The sequence below is a fragment of the Rana temporaria genome, chromosome 4 (genome assembly GCF_905171775.1).
Source record: "Rana temporaria chromosome 4, aRanTem1.1, whole genome shotgun sequence".
NCBI lineage: Eukaryota > Metazoa > Chordata > Amphibia > Anura > Ranidae > Rana > Rana temporaria.
In genome coordinates this window covers 163,133,167-163,156,817 of record NC_053492.1, presented here as the reverse complement: position 1 = coordinate 163,156,817, position 23,651 = coordinate 163,133,167, and the positions used below count along the sequence as shown (strand labels likewise).

Genomic DNA, 23,651 nt, shown 5'->3' with positions numbered 1-23,651 from the left:
GTCTTTCTATTAACATAACCTTACAAATTAACAGCTATATTCAAAAAGAGTACTTATTCTCGAGTGAAAATGATAACTCTTAACTATGCAAATACACAGTAAACCAGCCAAAAGATCCATGATGTACTGATCAGACTATGGCAAGTAAAATGCTTATAGTGTGTTATTGCACTTGTTCTTATAGGGACACATACATTCAGAGACCATTGGGTTGTACTGTCACCTGCAGCATAACTTAGGCACTGGTAAAAAAAAGAAAAAGCCCTGTATAACCCTTCCTACTCCTAGCATACCTTTTCTAGTGTCCTCAAAGGATGGCTCAGTTCTGCTGAGAAAAGTCTAACCATTTTTATTAGCTATTAATTAATCAATATTTCATTATAAGCTGCTTAACTGGTCTCTCTACGTAACCAGCTGGATTGGAGTATGCTCAGCAATAGCTTTTGAGGCCATGTCTGGACCTCTCTGGACTGGGCAATTGTGGGGCTTGCTTGGAATGTGACCTTTGGGTATTGAGTTCTGGTTTGTGGCACTTTCCAATGGTCTCTGAAATCCTGTGTCCCTAATAAACACAAAGTAATGGATTTTACAGTAAGTACAAAATCTTATTGTATTGAATAAAAAATTCCAATATGTGCAATATTTTTTACCAAAAACTATACATGCATTTATTGCTTTCCGGTCATTACAATTTAAATCCTATTTATTCTTATTTAAATGCAATATTGCTTGATACAATTGTTTTTAAAATGCAAATAATATTAACACCTTTTTATTGTCAATTTTTTTTAGTCGTAAAAATCCTCTTGGCCTTTTAATTGCTTTGGATGATGAACAGAAAGCCAAAGGAGAATTCTTCTGGGATGATCTAGAGAATAGAGGTAGATGCTACAAATAATTTAGTTTTTCTTGTAGTTTCAGCAATAAAGTTGCCATTTTTTTTTATTATTGTGGTCAGAGCATACATGTATTACATGATTCATTGGAAATTTTTATGTAAAGTTACCTTGAGGCTAGTCACCAGTTAAAACGGTGGTTCTTGCAGTAATACTAAGCAACTTGCTGAAAACGTATTTTCCAAATAAGTATTCTGATAACTGTCTTAGTTTCATATATTGAATATTAGGGATGGGCTAAACACCCCCTGGTTCTGTTTCAATTGAACACCTTGAACAGGCAAAATGTTCTATGGAACACGAACATGGTCCTCATTTTAAAGGCTTATATGTATGTTATTGCCATAAAAAAGTATGGGGACCCAAGTACTGCCCTAGGGGACATGTATCAATGCAGGATTTTAATCATGCTTAAAGTGAAACAATATGAAATTACCATTATTGGCTACAAGTATTGTATTCATAATTTGTCATTACTATTATGTACAGTCATGGCTTTTTGTTTTCAGCTGGAATAGGGGACTGTAGTTCCAGCACCTCCAGCACTTAATGTATGTAATGGCAAGAGGTACTGGGGTGTGCTGGAGGGTCTATTAATGCTGGCTTCTTGGGAAACTATTGTTGCTGGGGTAAATTGGAAGGAGGGAATACCTGCACTTCTTCTCTGAGGATAAAAAAGACCTACCGTATTTATTCGAGTATAACGCGCAAAATTTTATACCCAAAAAAAAGATCAAAGTTTGGGTGCGCGTTATACTCGAGGACTTTGTCCCCCCCGCCGCTACCGCCGCCACACACGCCGCTGCTACCGCCGCCGCCACCGAAGCCACCAACGCCGCTACAACGTTAATCACGCGGCGCGGGGGAACATTAGACAGCTTTCGTTTGAATAGCTGTTTTCCCTGCCGCGCGTAGACACTCCCCCTTGGATGGATCTGTCCAATCGCGAGCAAGGGGGAGTGTCTATGCGTGGCAGGGAAAACAGCTGTTCAAACGAACGCTGTCTGTAATGTTCCCGCGCGCCGCGTGATTAAAGGTAAGGGGACAAGGCTGGACATACGGGGACATGGCTGGACATACGGGGACATGGCTGGTTATACAGGGGACATGGCTGGACATACAGGGGGCATGGCTGGACATACAGGGGGCATGGCTGGACATACAGGGGGCATGGCTGGACATACAGGGGGCATGGCTGGACATACAGGGGACATGGCTGGACATACAGGGGGCATGGCTGGACATAAATGATTTTTGGCAATTACAATGATTTTATACCGATTTTTAATTGAAAATTAGGGGTGCGCGTTATACACGGGTGCGCGTTATACTCGAATAAATACGGTATGTACACTATACTCGTTTGTATTATTTGAGTTTTCAGTGCATTGCAGTTTGTTTTAATCAGGATTTATTTTATTTTATTTGAACTGTTTCATTAAACAGTTCAGATATCCTACATCCTTACCCTCATTGCCTTCCCTCTAACTCCCAGTCCCAGTTAGAACAACAGAATATGGTATAGTCATAAACATCATCATTATTTGCTGTGGAGTCCCATATGACTCTTCCTCAGTATTCATAATTGCATAACAATTATTTTGTAAAAATGAATCAATAGAGTTCCAAATAAAATATATTAAAATATCTGTTTACAATACTGGATTTTACCTTTCTATTTTTGCCAGTTCATAGGACATTTTTGACTGATTACTTTAATAGTGTGGAGGAAGGCAGCTGAACATTTGTATCCGCAAAGGGTATTTAAGCCTGTATAGTCTGCATGTAATTCAGTTTATGTATGTATGAAGCATTGCTTTTTTCACACTACAGAGCAGAATAATTAAATTGATTTACTTAAATGATACCCATACTGCATGATGGTAGCACAGTCTCACTAACTGTACAGGGAGGAAACCTGTAAGCTTCTTATTTAAATTCACTAACATTCATCTAAGGTAGCTACATTCGAATTTTAATATGTATAGCCTGCAAAAGAGGTCATATTAATAACAGATAGATAAAATATAAAATATTGTACTATATTATATATTATATTATGGTTTTGGCTTTAGTGTTCACTTTTGCATTTAGGCATATGGATAAATTTACTGTGTAAAGGTTTTTTTTTTTTTTTTTTAAGATATACAGTCTAAGGAAAAGGTAGAAAAAGTTTTTAAAAAGGAGCTGTTGAAAGAATTACAAAACCAAAACACAATACAGTTTTCCCTCCTTTCCGTGAAGCATAACGTTTTTAATAAGCAGTTCCCTGCCTGAAAGTCTAAACATTGTGTGGATATGTCCATCCCCTCCTACTAGTCATGTAGACTAACAGTTTTTTATACAAAGAGCAGAATAAATGAATCTCCTATTTTGATCATTTTGGTTGGGACGTGCTCGACCACAGGATGCTGAGGGGAAATTGTAGCCACATACAGTTCCTAAAAATGTAAGTTGTCTTTTATAATTTCTAAAGTGTGTTTGTATTGTTTGTTTTCTTTCATAGAAACCATTGAAAAAGGCAACTACATTTTATATGATTTTTCAGTATCCAATGTAAGTATTCATCCCTGATTTTCTACTAGTGAATTAATTATATCAAAGGTCAGACTGTAGGATTGTGAATTAATTAGGTTAGAATAGGTGAGCTAAAAAACAGGATCTGCACATCTGGTGAAATAGCTCTCCAGCTTGGTGAGAGTTTTTGAGACAAGTGTTTCATATTCTTTTTTTGGACTCTTTACTATCAGCTTTAAAAACCCTTTTTTTTGTTACATTTAAATAGCCCTTACTTAGCCTTTAAGCTTGCTAATTAAGGGTAGTGGTTAAGTATCCACAGTAGTCATACTGTATAACAAGCTGCTCAAATCACATCACAAACTTTTTCACATTGAGATTGTGAACTAAATGCATTTGATTTGGTGATGTGTAAAACTCATGAGTTTTCAACCTATAAGTAATATTGTAAAACTTTCTGTGTGCAATGTAATTATTGTAACTGGTATAATGGGTGCTAGCAAGGTTGATGTTTTTTCTCCATGCACAGTGTGCCACATATACAGTATACATAAATAGAGCAACAGCTCCAGGATAAATACCACTGAGACAGATGTGAGCAGGTTTCTCTCCTGGAAGCTCACATTTGAGATCTAGAACAACACATTGCAATACTGAGGGGAACCAACAACCTTGCTCACTCAACAGTCAGTTAATGGGGTTGATGTGAAAGAAAAAGTATGGATGATCTGGTAGGAAGCAATGTTATTGTAGTTAGTGGCAGGAGCTCACAGGTAAATCAGGCCAATCCTCTGTTAGAGCACCCAAACACATTTTTGGGTGAAGATGTGCAGGTAGGGTGGTGAGGGTAATGCAGACAGTTGGAGGTAAAATGAAACTATGAACAGGAGGACAAATTTGTCAGACAAATTTCTTCAACTAAATTGCTACTGGGAGAGGCTGGGCATGACTGTCTTGGTCCATGTTGGGACCAAAAAAAGAATAATAAAATATTGAATATCCTCAAAAATCAATTTAGAGAATGAGGATGCAAATTGAAGGGAAGGATCTCCAATGTTATATTCTCTGGAATATTTTTTGTGTCATATGCAACACAGAATAAAAACTAACTTACAAGAGCTATGTGCATGACTAAAGGCTTGGTGTAAGAGTGAAGGATTTGGGTTTCTAGCACACTGGGCTGATGTATCATTGGGGGGAGGGGAAGATGGGAGGAGGGCTATGGCAAGTGATGAGATTCCCACGATACAAAAAAACATTGGCAATTGCAGTACTATTTGTTTTACAAAAAAGTTATGGTAAACGCAAGTCTTCCGGGTCTTTGCATTTTTTTTTGCACACATGTTAGGAAAACAATTTAGGCCCAGAGATTTAATTAAAAGTTCAAACAGTATATGTTTTCTGAAAGCAGAGATTCTGGAGAATAAAATTGTAGTATTTTTTTGTCACATGATATTATCACAACAGTTTATCATATCAAAAATTGTGAGTAAAAAATACACCAAAATATTTTTAAGTGCAAAATAAATCAATATATTAACATATTTTTGGTAAAATATAAAAGAGGAGGTTGTGCTGAGTAAAAAGATACCAAACATGTCAAACTTCAAAATAGTTTTTTTTTTAACAGAAAGATGTTTTTATTAACAAAACAGCATTACAAGATATGCATTAGTCGACAATCAGATTTGCAGAGAAACGGTGACAGTCAGAAACAAGCAATTTCAGCATTTGCAGATTATAAAACAAAGGAAAATCAAAAAAAAAGGGGAAATAATAAAAGTGAAGTAAACAAACGAGGTGTTCAAAATAGTTCTTATTTAGTACTAGCTAGGAGACATCAGCGAATGGACAGATAGAAAATAATACTATAAGCAATAGACAGCATGGATTCATGAAAAACTGACGTTGTCTAACAAATCTGTTTTCACATGACGCAGATCTTTTCCAGCCTGTCTGTAGGCAAACATAAGCAGGAGCGGAGCGTCTAATCTTCTTCTGATGGTCACATGTTTAAAAAAAAAATAGCCTTTGTAATACATAGTAAAAATCAATAAATAATATCAATAAACTGTTTAGAATTGTCATACAAATAGTGTAGCTTCTGATTTTTAATAAAGAGACATTTGTCTGTGCAGGGATTCAGAGCTGTCCTCAGCTGGACGGTTCTTCGCAGGTCTTCGGGTCCCTGGCACTGCCATGTTTTCTGTGGGTAGCCGGCTGTGATTCCTTCCTAGCTGGCTCCCCACTGTGTATGAGTGAACAATGCTGCACTTTGTGACATGTCCCAGGAGGTTGGGGTGGGTCAGAAACCTTTGCTGGAATTGCTAAGGTGATTGCAGCAGAAGTGGGTACCTGCCAAAAATAGTGCCAGAACCATTATCAGTGGAACTTCCCTTTTAAGGTGAAGTTACACTTTAAGTTTGTGAGTGTAAATTATGATATAAAAAAATCTGTAGTGAAATCAATACTGCTGTATAATAGTTACAGTACAAGTTATATACTGTACCTAAAATTGCAGAGAGGTATTATTTATCAACCTACAAATCAGTGTTATGCAGTAAACCTTACTGTAAAGCCGTGAAGAATGAATGTGTTATCATAATCTGAAGGCATTCCTCTCGACAGTGTGTCAAAGGGATGATATCACTTTGTATATAAACAAAGAATTAAGGTTAATAGTTTTTGTCTCAAATACCAGGTTCAATATTGCTTTACAGAGCTTCCTTAGACATTTAGAATAATTTAAAACCAATTGCACTCCTAAATATCCAAATAACGTGAAACTTCCTTGATTTTTACTTTTTTTGCTGACTGCAAATGGCAAAATTTCAGCTAAATGTATTTAATATTCTTAAAATCGAAGAAAAATCTCTCATATTTGCTCATCCCTTCTAGAAGACACATCAGAAACAGTTGAAAAATGGCGCATTTCCAAACAGTATTGACTGTATATTTACGGTATCATTTATATAACCATTCCAGGTTTATTATTTTCTTTTTTTTTTATCTTTTAGAATGTTCTAACTCTTGAAGCAAAGCAAGCTGTATATACAGACCCCAACAATCTAAAGTTTGAAACAATAAAAATAATGGGACTGCCCGCAAGTACCACAAATGTCACAGTAAAAAAAGGTGGTGTCGTTCAGTCTTCAGGCCATACCTTCAGATATGATACTTACAAGGCAAGAAATAATCTTATTTTTTTACACTGACTGGTATAAACATTGACATTTGGAGACCATTTAATCTTTCTTTATTGTCCAAAGTCTCCCTATTATTCTTAATCTTTTTATAGTGCACTTGTCCAGTTAGTATTTATACACCATACTCTGTGTATAGCATACTATTCTCAGTGGTGCTTAGCTCCTATCCTCGTATTCCACTAACAGTGCCAATGTTGTCCAGCTCTCTTTATAGTTACAGGTAAGATTATTAATGCTGTTTTCTTGCACAGATTAAAAATTAATGTTTTTTTTACACGTCCTGGAAGTAGGTAAATCCTGCACTGGTACTAACACTTAAAGGAGAAGTACAACCAAAGCTTGTTTGGCTGTACTTCTTTTGTGGAGTGCAGATCGTTCTACACTCCTGTGACCCATTTTCAGCAGCCAAGGGGTTGAAGCCTGCTGTCGGCTGACGTCACAAAGCTGGTCCAGGCTGGGGCAAGATTGCATTAATATGGTTGAGATCCGCCCACAACCCTGGCTCAGCCTTTTAGCAAGTCAGTGCTTCAGTGAGTATGGGGGGCAGAACAGAAAGCCGGTTACTGACGGAGCTCTGAGATCAAAGGGATCAGTGGCCTTTGATCGATTGGTTCTCAATCTTAGAGCTGGCGGCGCTACATCGAAACGATGCTGCATCTACCTAGGAAAGTATGATTTTTGAAAAAAAAAAGACATACATTTTTTTTTTCAGGGATCAAAGTTGAGAAAATGTTCATAATAAACATTAACCCATTAATATAGCTCATGTATTAAACCACGTGGTTTCTCTGTGTTAGTAAAAAATATTGTCTTTTAATATTACAATACACAAATGTGCTATGAGAATAAACACTTCAAAAGCATTTAAAACACATTTTCATTAATGTCCCACTACAGTGGAAATGTACTGATACATTGTAGATGTCCTAGGAAGCAATTTCACATCATTGACTTTGTTTAGAATCAGTTATCCTAGTATAAATTGTGGACCAATACACACATCTCTTTGGCTTCCTATGCTCCTTAATCCTCCTTAATCATAAAGAATAAATATTAGATTTAAGATAAGAAACTACTCTGCAATTTCTCTCTGTAGGTTCAACACATAACCGGTCTGCAACTGACACTGGGAGAATCATACACTGTGGAATGGAATCAGTTGGGTCCTGGAGGCATAACCGATTCAGAAAAGTTTGATTGCCACCCTGAATCCAATGCTGATGCAAAAAAATGTAGTGATCGTGGCTGCATCTGGGAAGTATGTATAATAAATATTATAACTGGTTATTACAGTACTAGTATTAAAGTGTGTGTGTGTGTGTGTGTGTGTGTGTGTGTGTGTGTTTAACCCCCTCCACCTTTCCTACAAATAAATTGATTATATTGCAGCACACCAGTCCTCAGATATGTTGGTTGGATTAGGTTCCTTTTTTCTTTTTTTCCCCTTAAATTTCACCTGTTGACCATGTCAGTAACATAGGGCCAGATTCAGAGAGAATTGCGTTACGCTGCGGCGGCGTAACGTATCCCATTTACGTTACACCGTCGCAGGTTTACAGCGTAAGTGCCTGATTCACAAAGCTCTTACCTGTAAACTTGCGGCGGTGTAATGTAAATCCGCTTGGCGCAAGCCCGCCTAATTCAAATGGGGCGGGCACCATTTAAATTAGGCGTGTTCCCGCGCCGAACGTTCTGAGCATGCTCCGTGTTAAAATTTCCCGACGTGCTTCGCGCAAAATTACGGCGCCCAAACGTTTTTTTTGAACGGCGACGTGCGTTACGGCGTTTCGTATTCCCGGACGTCTTACGCAAAAAAAAAAAAAAATTGAAATTCGACGCGGGAACGACGGCCATACTTTAACATGGCTGTTCTAAAGATAAGCCATGTTAAAGCAGGCCTAACTTTGCGACGGGAAAACCGACTAGCGACGACGTACGAGATTGCGACGAACGCGCGTATCTTCGTGGATCGCCGTAAGTAGTCATTTGCATATTTTACGCCGACCGCAATGAAATCGCCACCTAGCGGCCGGCCTAGAATTGCATGCTAAGATCCGACGGTGTAAGTCAATTACACCTGTCGGATCTTAGGGCTATCTATGCGTAACTGATTCTATGAATCAGCCGCATAGTTAGGACGGGCTTATCACAGAGATACAACGGCGTATCAGGAGATACGCCGTCATATCTCTTTTGTGAATCTGGCCCATACTTTCTGTCCAGGAATGACCATATTCACTAACTGTGCTGAGAGAAGCAATGTTGTCATCCTAGGCCACTCTCCTGATTTGGACTATAAACACCTTCCCTTCTCCTGGCAAAAACAATTGTATTTTTTGTGCTTGCTGAAAATATTCTCAACCTGAGGAACAATATTGCAGTAAACATATCAAAGAATTTGTAAGTTGCAATATATTATGTTTTTTCAACGTCTTTTATTTTTTGCGTTAAAGTGGTGTGAACACTGTTACACCACTTGTACCTACAGGTAAGCCTATAATAAGGCTGATCTGTTTGTACTGTAAATATCTCCTAAACCTGCACGGTTTAGGAGATATTTACCCTATACGCTTGGGTCTAAGTTATCCGCCCATGCGCACTGATGAAACGGCTGGATCCTGCCGTTTCTAAAGGGCCTGTGCCATGACCAGTGACTCCCATGCGCCTGTGCGGGAGGGACATAATTGCGGCTCCTGCAAATCACTGCGTCGGAGCCCGCAAACCCGGAAATAACTCTAGGAGACATGTCGCCGGTAACATCGGTGTACGGGGACCGCTGCAATAGCTTCGATATAAGGTAAGTATTTCATAATGAGCTAGTATGCAATGCAAATGCAGCTCATTATGTCTTTGTCTTGCAGGCTTTTTTTTTTAAACATGGATTTACAACCACTTTAAGAAATTTTAATTCCTACGAAATATATCTGAATCTCCAAATCACAATAGTAATGAATCTCATCAAATCGGAAATAAATTCAAACAAATCCAAAAAACATATAAATCATTTGTATTTATCCATTTTTATTGGATGACATGATGCAATAGCTTGGGCCTTTTGTTAATGTTTGAAGCATCCGAAATTATGTAACAACATAATAAATGATCTGAAGTGATTAGGATCCATTTGTTTTTATTCCAGTGAGTGAATATTCTATTAAGATTCTTTTAGTATTGGGGTTGAACTTGAGAGTTAATTTTGTATGTGTGCAGCCCAACAAACAAAGGCAGTTGGGAATTTGGAAATTCAACATATTTAACATAACCAATGAATATGTATTAATTCGGATTGATTTGTTTTATTCGGATGAGAGCAGCACGGTAGTCTTTAACTCTTAGGCCCCGTACACACGTCCGAGGAACTCGACGGGCAAAACTCATCGTTTTGCTCGTCGAGTTCTGTGTGAAGCCGCCGAGGATCTCGGCGAGCCAACTTTCCTCATTGAACAACGAGGAAATAGAGAACATGTTCTCTATTTGGCTCGACGAGGAACTCGTCGGCTTCCTCGGCCGAAAGTGTACACACGGCCGGGTTTCTCGGCAGAATTCAGCTCCGATCGAGTTTCTGGCTGAATTCTGCCGATAAACTCGGTCGTGTGTACGGGGCCTCAGATAATGAGATGATTCTTTTTGCATTACATTTTAAAAAAAATGCACTACATTTGAAATGGAAACATATTGCAATAAATACAGTAAGGTAGAAAAGTGGAATACAATTATTCCTACTTATCGTTTTTGGGTTGGATGGAGGTGGATACATCAGAATCTCCGAATGACCCTGATGTGCCACAAAGTCCATCAAGTATTTTACTATGATAGAAACGGGAGCTTTACTTACACACAGCTCAGAGATCTGTCTCACAGCTTTGTTTGCCAGCGTTCAGTTTCCTTTAGGGTGGAAGCATAAACCTACATCTCTGAATTGGAATTGCTACATGCATTTCAAGAGAGATTTTCTTGAACTGAGAAAGTTTGTTGTTGATTATAAATGAGAAACTAGTGCTCTCTTATCTTCAAAATGACATGCATGGCATCTATACAATGCATCTGGTTCCCTACCTGATGCATTGCACCCACAAAGTGAGCTTAGTTGTAGCGTTTACTGGTAAACACATTTAAGGTTCAGATAAACATATATAACCAAGATAATCAAGAGGTTACCACATGGCCGCTTTTGTTCTTGATGAACTTGATGTGGTGGTATTTGTTGACTTTTATGGAAAAGGCAGCATTAATATTTGCTGATCACCGTGTTAACACATTCACATGCAATTACAGACAATAAAAAGGAAACACAGTATGTTTCTTGCCATTTACTATATGAAATACTTATTTTTTTCAGGAGTCTACTGTTGTTGGCATACCATGGTGTTATTATCCAGACGATTATGGCTACACTGTTGACAATGAGCAGATTACCGCAGATGGTATTATTGTGGACTTGTCCTTGCCTTCCAGAGCTGTGCAACGTTACAGGGCAGTTTCTACACCAATTAAAAAGCTACGTCTTCAAGTAACATTCCATCAAAATGATATGTTGCAGTTTAAGGTAAATTGACTTTTTAACTGTTATGATATGTAGGGACACATTTTTAGTCATGTGTTCTCCACACCATTTTTCTACCCTTTATGACTACAGATCTTTGTGGCTCCACATGTTTGGATGTCCTAAAAAAAAAAGTAGATGCAGACCAAATCACTAAACTTTCATATCGATTTTAGCATGTTAACGATATGTCAACAGTTGAATTCAGTCTTTTAAAATAAGTCTTGAAATATTCTTCATTAAAACAATAAACAAAAAAAAAAACAGCAATTCTGCTATCAAGGTCATTTCTTTTAGATATTTTCTATTATGAAGTGACAGCCATCTCCTAATTGTGTGCAGGTCCAAAGTAATAAAGCAAGTGCGCACTGCCTTCTGGGAACTGTGTGTATCCCAGAAATCAGCTGCCTATTCACAAAAGCGCTGCGAGACTCACGCATGCGCAGTAGGAAATGGTCAGTGAAGCCGCAAGACTCTACTGCCTGTTTCCCTCAGTAAGGATGGCGGCGCCGGGAGCTGCTTGGATTGAGCGACCGGCCTTGGGGGGGGGGGGGGGGGGGGCAGACATCGCGGGCGCCTAGGACAGGTAAGTGTCCTTATTAAAAGTCAGCAGCTACAGTGTTTGTAGCTGCTGACTTAAAAAAAAAATTGTGGGTGGAATGCCTCTTTAATGTGATTGTAAACAATCACCTTGCAAAACAACCCATTCAGTTTAAAATGGAAATGAAAGGCAAAACAAATATACATATAAAAAAACATTATAAATACTTTTTTTTCCTTTTTTATAAGTGATCACATTCCCTCAGTTCTCAGCTGCATAAGGCCTGGGGGGAGGAGAAGCAGTAGCAAACTTAGTTTCCAGTGAATGACTGTGCAGCGGGGGGATGTCAGGACAAGTCTGATCATTGGAGCAAAGTACACTGAGTTCCAAGCATAGCTAGAAAACTGACCACAGTGTGCTCTCCTGCTTAGTGTGGTCAGTTTTAATAGGAAAGCAAGGGGACTTCCAGGAACATCAGGGATTTCACATGAGGGAAGCAATACGAAGAGAACAGGATACTTTATCATTTACATGGTACAGCAGCCACATATCAGGATTATGAAGAGTTGGGGTAACAAACGGTTTAACTTTTCTCTACTACTGGTTAGGTCACTGATTTAAAAACAATCATGAAGCATGCAGTTAATGAACTGATGGGACTCTGGTGGATCCTACATTTTATAATGCTCACACCTTCATGTTTTTTTCTTTTCTAAATAATGATTGTAAGCTATCAAAAGATTGTAACATATGACATCATTACTACTGTTATTACTTGACATTGTAACTATACGCCGTTTTTGTGCTGTATTACTTTGATGTTCTGTCATTGTTATTATAATCACCAAATAAAACTTTATGAAACAAAAAAAAAAGAAATGATGGGAATGATGGGACACCAGATACATGCCTACTTTTCTGCATCAGTGTAAACGAAACGCTGTTATACGCGAGTTACCGAGTTTAGCAGCGTTTACAGGCATTTGGCGTTTCAAATGCCTCCGAACATCCGTCTGAACCCATTTTTTTGCATTCCAATTTTTTTTTCGAAACTCAACTTCTTAGAATTGACTACAAACGACCCTTTGTACATGAACTGATAAGATAACATAGAGGAGAGTTCAGGGGCAGTTGCAAAAAATGCCCAGCTGCTCCTAAACGTGTACATGAGGCCTTAACAAAAAGGCAACAATCATACTTTCTGTATATATATTTTACATTTTCTTTCTAGGCTTCTGAGAGATTATTCCAAATTGGATTCAATGGATTACTGCATACAGCTGTTCTTTGCACAATATTACAAAATTATCCCACTATGTAACTACCGTATTTAGCGGCGTATAACACGCACATGCGTATAGCACGCACCCTAAATTTAATGCCGCGTACACATGATCGGTCAATCCGATGAGAACGGTCTGATGGACCGTTTTCATCAGACTAAACTGATCGTGTGTAGGCCCCATCGGTTATTTATCCATCGGTTAAAAAATGTGAAACTTGTTTTAAAATTAACCGATGGATACCTAACCGATAGAAAAAAAAACTGATCGTTTGTAGGCACGTCCAACAGTTAAAAATCCATGCATGCTCAGACTAAATTAGGGGATGGGAGCGCTCATTCTGGTAAAACTAGCATTCGTTATGGAGATAGCACATTAATCACGCTGTAACAGACAGAAAAGCGCAAATTGTTTTTTACAAACACGAAATCAGCTAAAGCAGCCCCAAGGGTGGCGCCATTGGATTTGAACTTCCCCTTTATAGTGCCACTGTACGTGGTTTACGTGACCTCGTTCTGACACGATCGTTTTTTTAACCGATGGTGTGTAGGCACGACTGACCATCAGTCAACTTCATTGCTTAACTGATGGAATAATCCATCAGACCGTTCTTATCAGATTGACCGATCGTGTGTACAGGGCATAAGAGGGAAGTTTCAGGAAAAAAAACTTTCCATAGCCCCCTGCATATAACACGCAGGCACAATTTACCCTCTATTTTCAGGGTAAAAAAGTGAGTGTTATACACCAATAAATACAGTATATAATTATATATTTAATGGCTCTGAATTGGAAAGATATTATGAATTTGATGCATAAATATGTCAGGGCATGTCTTTAAATTTAACATTGCTTCCTTATCAACTTTTCATAGATCTTTGATCCCAATAACAAAAGATATGAAGTTCCAGTACCACTGATTCTACCTAGCACTCCAAGTAGTACAGATCAGCGAATGTATGAAGTGGTTGTGGTTAAGGAGAGAAAATTTGGACTTCGCATTATAAGGAAGAGCAATGGTGCTGTCATGTAAGTAAACCTGCTGACTAGAACTTTATAAAATGATGTCTTCAGTATACTGTTGGCATACCTGCTTGGTCACATAAGTTCAACTCAAGTCCACTCAATCCAAAGTTCAATCCTGGGCGTCAAGGCCTTCTTCAGGGCCACTAGTGTTGCTAATGTTGTGCTGTTAAGCCCCAAGGTGTAATTTATGGAGAATCTAGCCAACCAGCAAAAAAACAGGAAGAGTACCAGATCAGAAAATGAAAACATATACAGGCACATAAAAGACAGAATAGTAGTCAAACATGCAAAAAGGCAAGGAAGACAGCAGGCAGAAGGCTGGATCCAAATTCAGGCAAAGGTTGAATATCCAGAGCAATCCAAACGCTATATAGTCATGCATATGTGGAGGCACAGAGTTTCCTCAATTGAAAACAATGAGGGACAGGTGTGTAGACTACAGTGACAGTGATTCAGTTGCCATGAACTCTCAATAGATGGTGATGAAGAGCAACTCCAACAACTCAAAATCTAGCACACACTGTAGCCATGAACGATGTGCAGCCATGGGCAGATCATTATGCTTTAAAATGATATGAAGAAATGTCTTGTTAGTTATTGCCAGGGAAAAAGTGTTGTCTAGTTGTGTTCTTTAACTGAGTATACTCTTTTTTTTCCGATCTTGTTATCCAGCAAGTTCATGTGTTCTTCTAATGTAAGCTATGAAAAAATACAAATATAATTTTTGTATGTTTTACTTTTTAACTTACAGAATAATTGGCTTCTGTATTGAACATCGGGGTAACATGGACCTGTTTTTGACATTTATTTAATACGCTTTTGGAGTTTACTAGTTAGAATGTGTACAATTTTCCAGAAATAAAAGTGTTTTCTTAAGTAAATTAATTAAGCTACTATTTTTTGAAGAGGTACAATATTTTAGGGGACCATTAGTAAGCTAGAGGGAATATTTTCAAGCACTTCCTAAGAAGCTAATTTGTGCTTTGAAATCAATTGATTCCTCTGCAAAATGTCAGGCTCTCGCTTTCACTCAAATTCAGAACAAAAAGAAATTAGACTTCCATCCAGGGGGATTATTGCTTGTATCATCTGTCCTTTGAGTCTGAAATGTTTGAAACACTTGGATTAGAGATGTTGATAGAAATGCTTAGAGCTGATATACTTTACGAAATAGTCTTTTTAGCACAGTCTAAGCAGCTGAATCATACACATGTTATAAACAACATTTACTTCTGATGCTTTAAATGACAGTAAGATAGTACATGATTTGTTTATACTGTAGCTAATCTGCTACCTGTTCAGTGCTGTCTTGTATTTTTTTTTTTAATTATGGAAAAAGCTGTGTTTTCTTTATAGTTTCCTATTTTTTAAGGATTAATACAAAATATCTAGACTTTCAATTATATAGAAATATGATATGCAAGCAAATCCCCCCCCCCCCACAAAAAAAAAAAAAACATTTACTTTGTTTTCGCTTAAGAAAAACAATAATGCTTTGTGACACCGGCGTCATGGGTACCCCCTACTTTAAAAGTTTGTTTATTAAATAAAAGATCTTATAGTAACAATAAAAAAAATGTACACACTAGTCCAAAAGCTTAAAATATATAAAAAGCTTAATTTAATATTCAAAATTTAAGTATGTGACATTTTGCCACTTTTTGTATTCTTGGAGGATGAGATAGAATAGTCCAGAATTCTAAGCAGTGGCTCATTTAAAGATATTATAATTTTTTTATTTTGCTTTGTTTACAACTTTTTTATTAAATAAAAAATCAGTGGTACAAGAAAAAAACAGCACATGTATAGAAATATAATGAAAAGTGTATTTCCAAAAATACATCTAGAACAAATAATAAGGGTATAATAATTGGGTTCATAAAAACGTAGAAGGCAAGATAATGATTTTAAATGAACAAAGAATGCCAATGTCCATGTAGAGAGCTGTTGTCACAGTGAATGGCTGATCATTTAAGAACAGTTAATGAGGGTTTATCTAATGTTCAATAAGTTGAAGAAAGACATTAGAATGTTCAAACCAGGGATCCCATTTAGGTCCCATGTACACGGGATGCTGCTAAACGTACATTCAGAGAAAGTTGGATGCTTTTTTTAACCGCCCCTGAACTCATTCAATGTTATCCTATGTGACCATGCACATAGTCTTGTTTACTGTCGTTTTTTTAGGCAGTTGCGTTTAACAGCGTTTCTTTGAAAGCAAAAAAATGGGTTCAGACGCCGAAGATTTCCATGTTCCAGACAGCAAACGCGATTAAACGCAGCTAAACGTGGTAACCCGCATTTAGCAGCGTTCAGTTTATAGGCGTTTTTCGTTTTTGGGAAAAAAAATTCTATACAACAAATGGAGTCTACTCTTGCTTTCAAATATGTCATGGGAACTGAAGAAGATCAGATAAGATAAGTCATGTATATAATCACAAATTGTATAGATAGGTCTCATATCAGGGATAGAAAACTCTACGATAGAAGCAAAAATTAAACAATTGGCTAAGGTAAGGTGGAGAGGATTACCAGTTATAGTTGTATAAAAAAGCTTCCAGTTTATGCCAAATATGTCATAACTTCTTGAGTGAGTGAGTAACTTGTATAGCGCTACAAATGCGAACTAAATTGCCTCAAGGCACTTGTGTCCAATTTCGTCCAGATCCTTCAGAAGAGGTGGGTCTAAATTTTTTTGTTTTTTTTTGTGTTTTAGTTTATTACATAAATATTGAGGCACGTTTCCTTGTGTGTATTTGTGTGTGAGGCAGAGGGTCTTTAATGTAACCAGATCCTTTACGGATAGCCAATAGAGAGTCCTCAAGGCTGGGGTGATTGATTCCCATTTTTTTCCTGTTATCAGTCTGACTGCTGTGTTCTGGACAATTTGTAGACAAGACATCTGATATTTAGGTAGACCTAGGTAGAGGGAGTTTGCATAGTCAAGTCACGAATTGATGACAATCCCCCAAAATATTGGGGAAGCAGCCAGGGGAAGGACACCCTCTGAAACCGGCAGGAGAGACTGATGGTAAGATAGAATGCAGTTTGGCAGTTGTGAAATACCATCTGGTAAAAAGTTTAATAGCGCTTTCTCCAACAGTAAGTGATCTAGTGCATTTACAAAGGTATTAACAATATTCACAGTCATCTGAAGATAAAGATATGTTACAGTCTGATTCCCATTTATTGCACATATTGCAGCTTATCTTAGGGGTGCATACTTGCCAGGCGATTATAAATCACTGATATAAGACCTCTTCCCCTTGGGATTCTATGTCAGAGAGTTTCATAAAATGAAGGGGAGCCATCATAGAGACTTCATAACAAATTTGAGCCATCCCTGCTGTCAGCTGTCATTAATTGTTAAGGAGCCAGCACCCACTGACTTCATAACAACGTTAAGCCATCCCTGCTGTCAGCTGGATTTCCTGCTGACAGCAGAATGTAATGTGTGAGGTCCCCCCTAAATCCAAACCAGACCCTCACTTGAGCATGCAGCCCAGGCAGGTGCAAAAGGGCAGGGGACAAGTAAGCACATGCACAACACAGAAACTCGCCGTCTGACAGCCACTTTAACCCCAGCTGCTAACATGGGGGAGAGGTCACCACCATCGGGTGACCTTGCCCCATGACATCAATAGGAGACCCCGTCCCATGATGACATAACAAGGAAAATAACCCGCTCCAGGTGTCTGGGTCACAGCTGTCATGTTTCACACCGTAATTACTGGCGCTTACCGACAGCAGGGATAGGATGAATCACTGTTAGGATGCTTGTGGGTGTCGGCTCCTTAACAACTGATGACTTATCCCTGCCCTGGTGCTGACAGCAGGGATGAGTCGCAGTAGTGAAAATGTGCATGAAATCGTATCTGAACTGCATCAATTCACAGTACAATTGCCCCTTAAAATCGCACTGGAAACCGGTTTGAAATCGCACCGTATCAGTGTGAACTGGTTGCTCCACCAAATTTTATGTGGAAATAATAACCAAACACCTTGGCAATCACAGAACTTTTTTGTATATACTTTGCAAAATGGAGAGCCATCTGAAACACTCTTGTGACTTGCAGAGGGATTATGATATAGAAAAGCCCAAATACAAACAAACTTTTAATTGGCAAAAGCTGATTTAGGCAGAGCTCTAATAGGAAATGTGTCCTTTGATACAAAGGAAGGCAGACATCATAGACATACTTTCATTCCATGGTTATGTTTAGGGTCTGCAAATACTTTTTTATTGTTTAGCAAGAGCATTGAAATCCATATGCCTATGATAGAGTGTAATATTCATATTTTTTTGACCAGCTGGGACTCTGATTTACCTGGAATGACCTTTGAAGATCAGTTTATTCAGATTTCTACACGACTTCCCTCTGATTATGTCTTTGGACTGGGAGAAACAGAACATAATACATTCCGGCAAGAAATGAAGCGGAGACCTATTGGTCTTTTTGCTAAAGATCAGCCTCCAATAGTAAGTGGATATAGTGTTGAATCCTCAATACAGCAGTGTATAACATTACATTTTAGGGATGGAGTCCTTTGATGGGTGGTTTTCATATATGTTATTGGCATATAGTTACAGTTTCTCCTTTATGCCAATCATAAGATTAAAGACAAAATACAGTTTTGTTTACAAATGCTGTTTAATTTGTCCTTGCTACAGAAATTATTTAGGAATTTAATATTGAATAAGAAAACTGCTACCACCAAGGGATCTTACACGCTTCACTCTGTGTAACACCCCCAACCCCAACAGTCTTGTTACGCTTAGGCCGCGTACACACGATCGGTCAAAACCGATGAAAACAGACTGAAGGACCTTTTCATCGGTCCAAACCGATCTTGTGTGGGCACCATTGGTCAGTTAACCTTCAGTCAAAAAAAGGAGAACTTACTTTAAAATTTAACCGATGGACTGATAACCGATAGGTCAAAAACGATCGTTAGTATGCAAAAGCATCGGTTAAAAACCTGCGCATGCTCAGAATCAAGTCGTCGCATGCTTGGAAGCATTGAACTTCGTTTTTTCAGCACGTCGTTGTGTTTTACATCACCGCATTCTGACACGATCGGTTTATTAACTGATGGTGTGTAGGCACATCAGACCATCAGTCAGCTTCATCGGTTAACCGATGAGAACGGTCCTTCGGACCGTTCTCATCGGATGTGCCGATCGTGTGTATGCGGCCTTACTCCAATACACAATCCATAGAAGATGAGCCCACACAGTACAATTAGAGAACTGGTAGGTTTATTTAACCACTTGCCAACCGCTGCACATCGATATACGTCAGCAGAATGGCAGCAGTGGGCAAATGGACGTACCTGTATGTCCCCTTTAAGAAGCCATGCAACGCGCGTGTGTGCCCACCGCACTCCCCGTGACCATGTCCGTGGGCCCTGCAAACTTGATGTTCGACTGTAATCAAGGCATTTCCCTGTTCTGCCTAGTGACAGGACAGTGATCTACTGCTCCCTGCCATTGGGAGCAGTAATCAGTGTCGTGTCACTTGTAGCCCAGCCCCCTACAGTTATAATCACTCCTGAGGACACACTTAAAGGGGTTGTAAAGGTAAACGTTTTTTCACCTTAATGCATTCTATGCATTAAGGTGAAAAAACATCCGACAATACCAGCCCCCCCGTTTCACTTACCTGACCCCTCGAATGTTCCGCTCTTGCCCCCGACATCCTCTTCGCCGCTCAGCCTGGCCGTTGATTGTTTACAGTGGATGGATTGAAAGCAGCACAGCCATTGGCTCGGGCTACTGTCAATCACATCCAATGATGCAGCACGTTGGGGGCGGGGCCGAGGGATACAGTGAGCGGCTGTATCACGGGAGCGTGCTCGCAAGAACTCAACACCATGCTCGCTCGCTCGCATGAAGTGTTGAGTCCTTGCTATGGGGAGCCGAAACAGCTGCCGAGGGACCCCAGAAGACCAGGACCAGGTGCAAAACGAGCTGCACAGTGAAGGTAAGTATAACATGTTTGTTATTTAAAAAAAATAAAATGCTTAAAATCAATAAAATGTTATATATAAAAAAATATATATCTTTAGTGATCCTTTAACTCCTTCCTTGCCCCCTAGTGGCTAACCCCTTCCCTGCCAGTGTCATTTACACAGTAATCAGTGCATTTTTATAGCACTGATCACTGTATAAATGACAATGGTTCCAAAATAGCGTCAAAAGTGTCCGATGTGTCCGCCATAATGTCGCAGATCGTCGCCATTACTAGTAAAACAATAATAATAATAAAAATGCTATAAATCTATCCCCTATTTTGTAGACGCTATAACTTTTGCGCAAACCATTCAATATACGCATCAATCATTTTACCAAAAATATGTAGAAGAATACATATCGGCCTAAACTGTGGGAAAAAAATATATATATATATTTAGATATTTATTATACCAAAAAGTTAAAAATATAGTTTTTTTTTTTCTCCAAAATTTACACTCTTCTTTTGTTTATAGCGCAAAAAAAAAATCTCTGAGGTGACCACATACCACCAAAAGAAAGCTCTATTTGTGGGGGAAAAAGTACATACATTTTGTTTGGGTGCAACGTCGCACGACCGCACAATTGTCAGTTAAAGCGATGCGGTGCCGAATCGCAAAAAGTGCCCTGGTCAGGAAGGGGATAAATTCTTCCAGGCTGAAGTGGTTAATAGCAAATAATACAGTAATGTAGAATACTTAAGCCATTCTGGATTACTGTATCATGTAAACCTGCACTTAAAGTGTATCTTAAAGCTTTGGGATATAGTGGGGAAGGGTTATGTCTTCTGTCAAGTTTTTATTGCTGTCTGTGTCCCTATTGGGGAGATATATACTATCATCTGGAAAGAAAGAGAAAATGTAACATTGTGTCCCCAAAACAAAAGGTAAGGGGAAATCTTCTTATAGGGCCACCTGCTCTGGGGACAGTCATCCAAGAGAGGAATTACATTCAGTTTGGGACAGGAAATGAACACAAATGTGTCCAATGGTACACTGACAGCAAAAAATAAACTGTCAGGGGTTTAAACCCTTTGCTACTCCACTCAATACTAACAAATGTTTTGGCTATACATACAATCTGAGGAATTCTGGAAAACTATACTCTGTGCTATTACATAGACCTACTGGTTACCTAACCAAACAGCATAGATTTAATCTTAAGCCCCGTATACGCGATCGGACCTTTGTCTGACCAAAATCACATTGGAATTTCATCGGAGTAAAAGAGAACATGTTCTCTATCTAAACTTTGATGGAATTCATCGGAATTTCCGATGAAGCATACACACGGTCGGAATTTTCGATGGAAAAGTCAGTTGGACTTTTTCGATTGGAAATTCCGATCGTGTGTACAGGGCTTTATTATACCTCTGGCAGTGATTCACTTGATTTTGAAGGACATCATCTATTTTAACCCTGAGAAAGTAGGAAGTGACTAGAATGGTATTTTCCGTTTTAGCTAAACGTCAGCGGGTAAAACCCTGCAATGAAAATCCTTGTAGTGTATTTAAATAACATAGAGGTGATATTTTTTCTAACAAAAGTGGAGATAGACTTACAGCACCACATTTTAAACGATGTCACCAAATGCTATTTATTTGCATTGAATTCCCAGTGAAATATGGTGAAGTGAAAGTGAAGCCTCGTACACACGACCGGTTTTCCTGGCAAGAAAGCTACCAGGAGAGCATTTTTACAGACAGAAAAACTGCCCAGGAAAAATAGAGAACCTGCTCTCTATTTTCCCGTTGGGATTAATGGCAGAGTGTTTCCTGCCGAGAAAACTGGTCGTCTGTATTCTTACCTGTTCCGTGCTAAACCCGCGCATGCTCGATAAGAGTTTGACGCATGCGCGGTAGCATACAAATTTAGTGTGTGGTGTAGCAAGATGGTGGCGATGGCATTGAATGTGACGAGCGCCAGCTCGTCATAGTCGATGACGTCACTGCGTTTTTGCCATTCAAAAGAACAGCGGTTCTTTTGAATCGCCGTTTGTATGCACAGCAAGCTTGCCATGAATCCCGTCAGGATTCCCAGTGAACCAATGTTTTTTCCCTGATGGGATTCCCGGCCGTTTGTACAGGGCTTAAGATTGAAAATGCAATTCACATTGAGTGGGCAGCAAAAGCAGGTTTTATTTAATATGCACTAATAGTAATATATGATTTTTTGATATTTTATAGATGTACCAGGGCTGACAATATTGTTACCCCATTATTGGAAGGTGTAATTATATATATTTTATCTCATTGAGATTTTTATCTCTGTAATCAATAAAGTTTTGTATTTTATTCGCTAAAATTGCAAGGACGTTTTCATTACCTAGTTTTTTCAGTATGTTCTTTACAGCTGATATATGTTTTTTGATTTGTTTGTGTTGGTATACACACTCTCACCCTATTAGCAGTGAGACAGTGAGCACTGAGAATTAGAAACTCCTTTTAACCTTGTGCTGTTGTGATATTTTTGTTTTAGATGGTATTGTTTAACAGTAAATATGCAAACAATTGACAAATATATTTAATTTTACTTTTTCTCCAGAATCATCTAAACTCTTATGGTGTCCAACCATTTTATATGGGGCTTGATAACACAGGAAATGCACATGGTGTTTTTCTTTTGAACAGCAATGCTATGGGTAGGTCTGCTTATATAATTTTCATAAAAATACAATGAATGGTTAATTGAAAACATGGAACAAATTAAACTTAAAGTGGAGGTTCCGCCATTTTTTTTTAAAAGCCAGCAGTTACGAATACTGCACCTCCTGACTTTAAAAATATGTCCAGCGTGCCTGCGATGTTGGCAGCCGAAGGCCGAGCAATCGCTCGTCCCTCGGTTGCACCCGCCACCATCCTCGGTGAGAAAATTGGGAAGTGAAGCGGTGCAGCTTCACTTCCTGGTTCCCTACTGCGCATGTGCGAGTAGTGCGGCGCACCGTCACTGGTCCCCGCTCTCTCATGGGAACAGTGTGTTTCCCAGAAGACAGCAGGGCGTGTGAGTAGGGGCGTGATTGCCGAAGAGTGTATTCCCAGAAGTGGGTTCAGAAACCTGTCTTAGACAGGTATGTGCACCCCCCTCCCCCCTGAAAGGTGCCAAATGTGACACCAAAGGGTTCCAAAAAGCGGAAGTTCCATTTTTGGGTGGAACTCCGCTTTAAGCTGCAGCAGTTTAGATAATTGATCTATTTCACTCACTGACACATCAGTTTGGGAAAGTACCATTACCATGATTTCAGGGGTGGGAGAGAGATGTTGTAAACTGTGCACGCCGACAAGTGTACTGTAGAGCAGTGGTTCTCAACCCTGTCCTCAAGTACCCCCAACAGGCCATGTTTTGGGATTTTTTTTTAGCTAAAATGGCTGTCCAAATTCCAAGCTATTGACTCTGATTTACAGCACCTGTGCAAGATAAAGGAAAACCTGCAAACATGGCCTGTTTAGGGTACTTGAGGAGAGGGTTGAGAACCACTACTGTAGAACATATGGATGGATCATATATTAGAGAACTACTTGAATCGGCAATTTAATGTGGACCTTTCAACTAAATAGCATGGTTTCACTTGCTGAGTGTACCTGCTCACTTGCTACAGTGGTTAAATAAACCTCAAATATTATAATTACC

At 38.9% G+C, this 23,651-nt stretch overlaps 1 protein-coding gene across 3 annotated transcripts in view; it reads left to right on the top strand.

Annotated features, from left to right (window-relative positions):
- Positions 1-23,651, top strand: part of SI (sucrase-isomaltase) — a 318,808-nt gene that overhangs the window by 119,645 nt on the left and 175,512 nt on the right. For all 3 annotated transcript variants that reach the window (XM_040349295.1, XM_040349296.1, XM_040349297.1), the window contains exons 21-28: positions 793-881; positions 3,403-3,452; positions 6,431-6,598; positions 7,716-7,877; positions 10,959-11,165; positions 13,861-14,015; positions 18,324-18,492; positions 22,569-22,665. In XM_040349295.1, the coding sequence (XP_040205229.1) occupies positions 793-881; positions 3,403-3,452; positions 6,431-6,598; positions 7,716-7,877; positions 10,959-11,165; positions 13,861-14,015; positions 18,324-18,492; positions 22,569-22,665 (1,097 nt within the window). The remainder of the gene's footprint in view (positions 1-792; positions 882-3,402; positions 3,453-6,430; positions 6,599-7,715; positions 7,878-10,958; positions 11,166-13,860; positions 14,016-18,323; positions 18,493-22,568; positions 22,666-23,651) is intronic.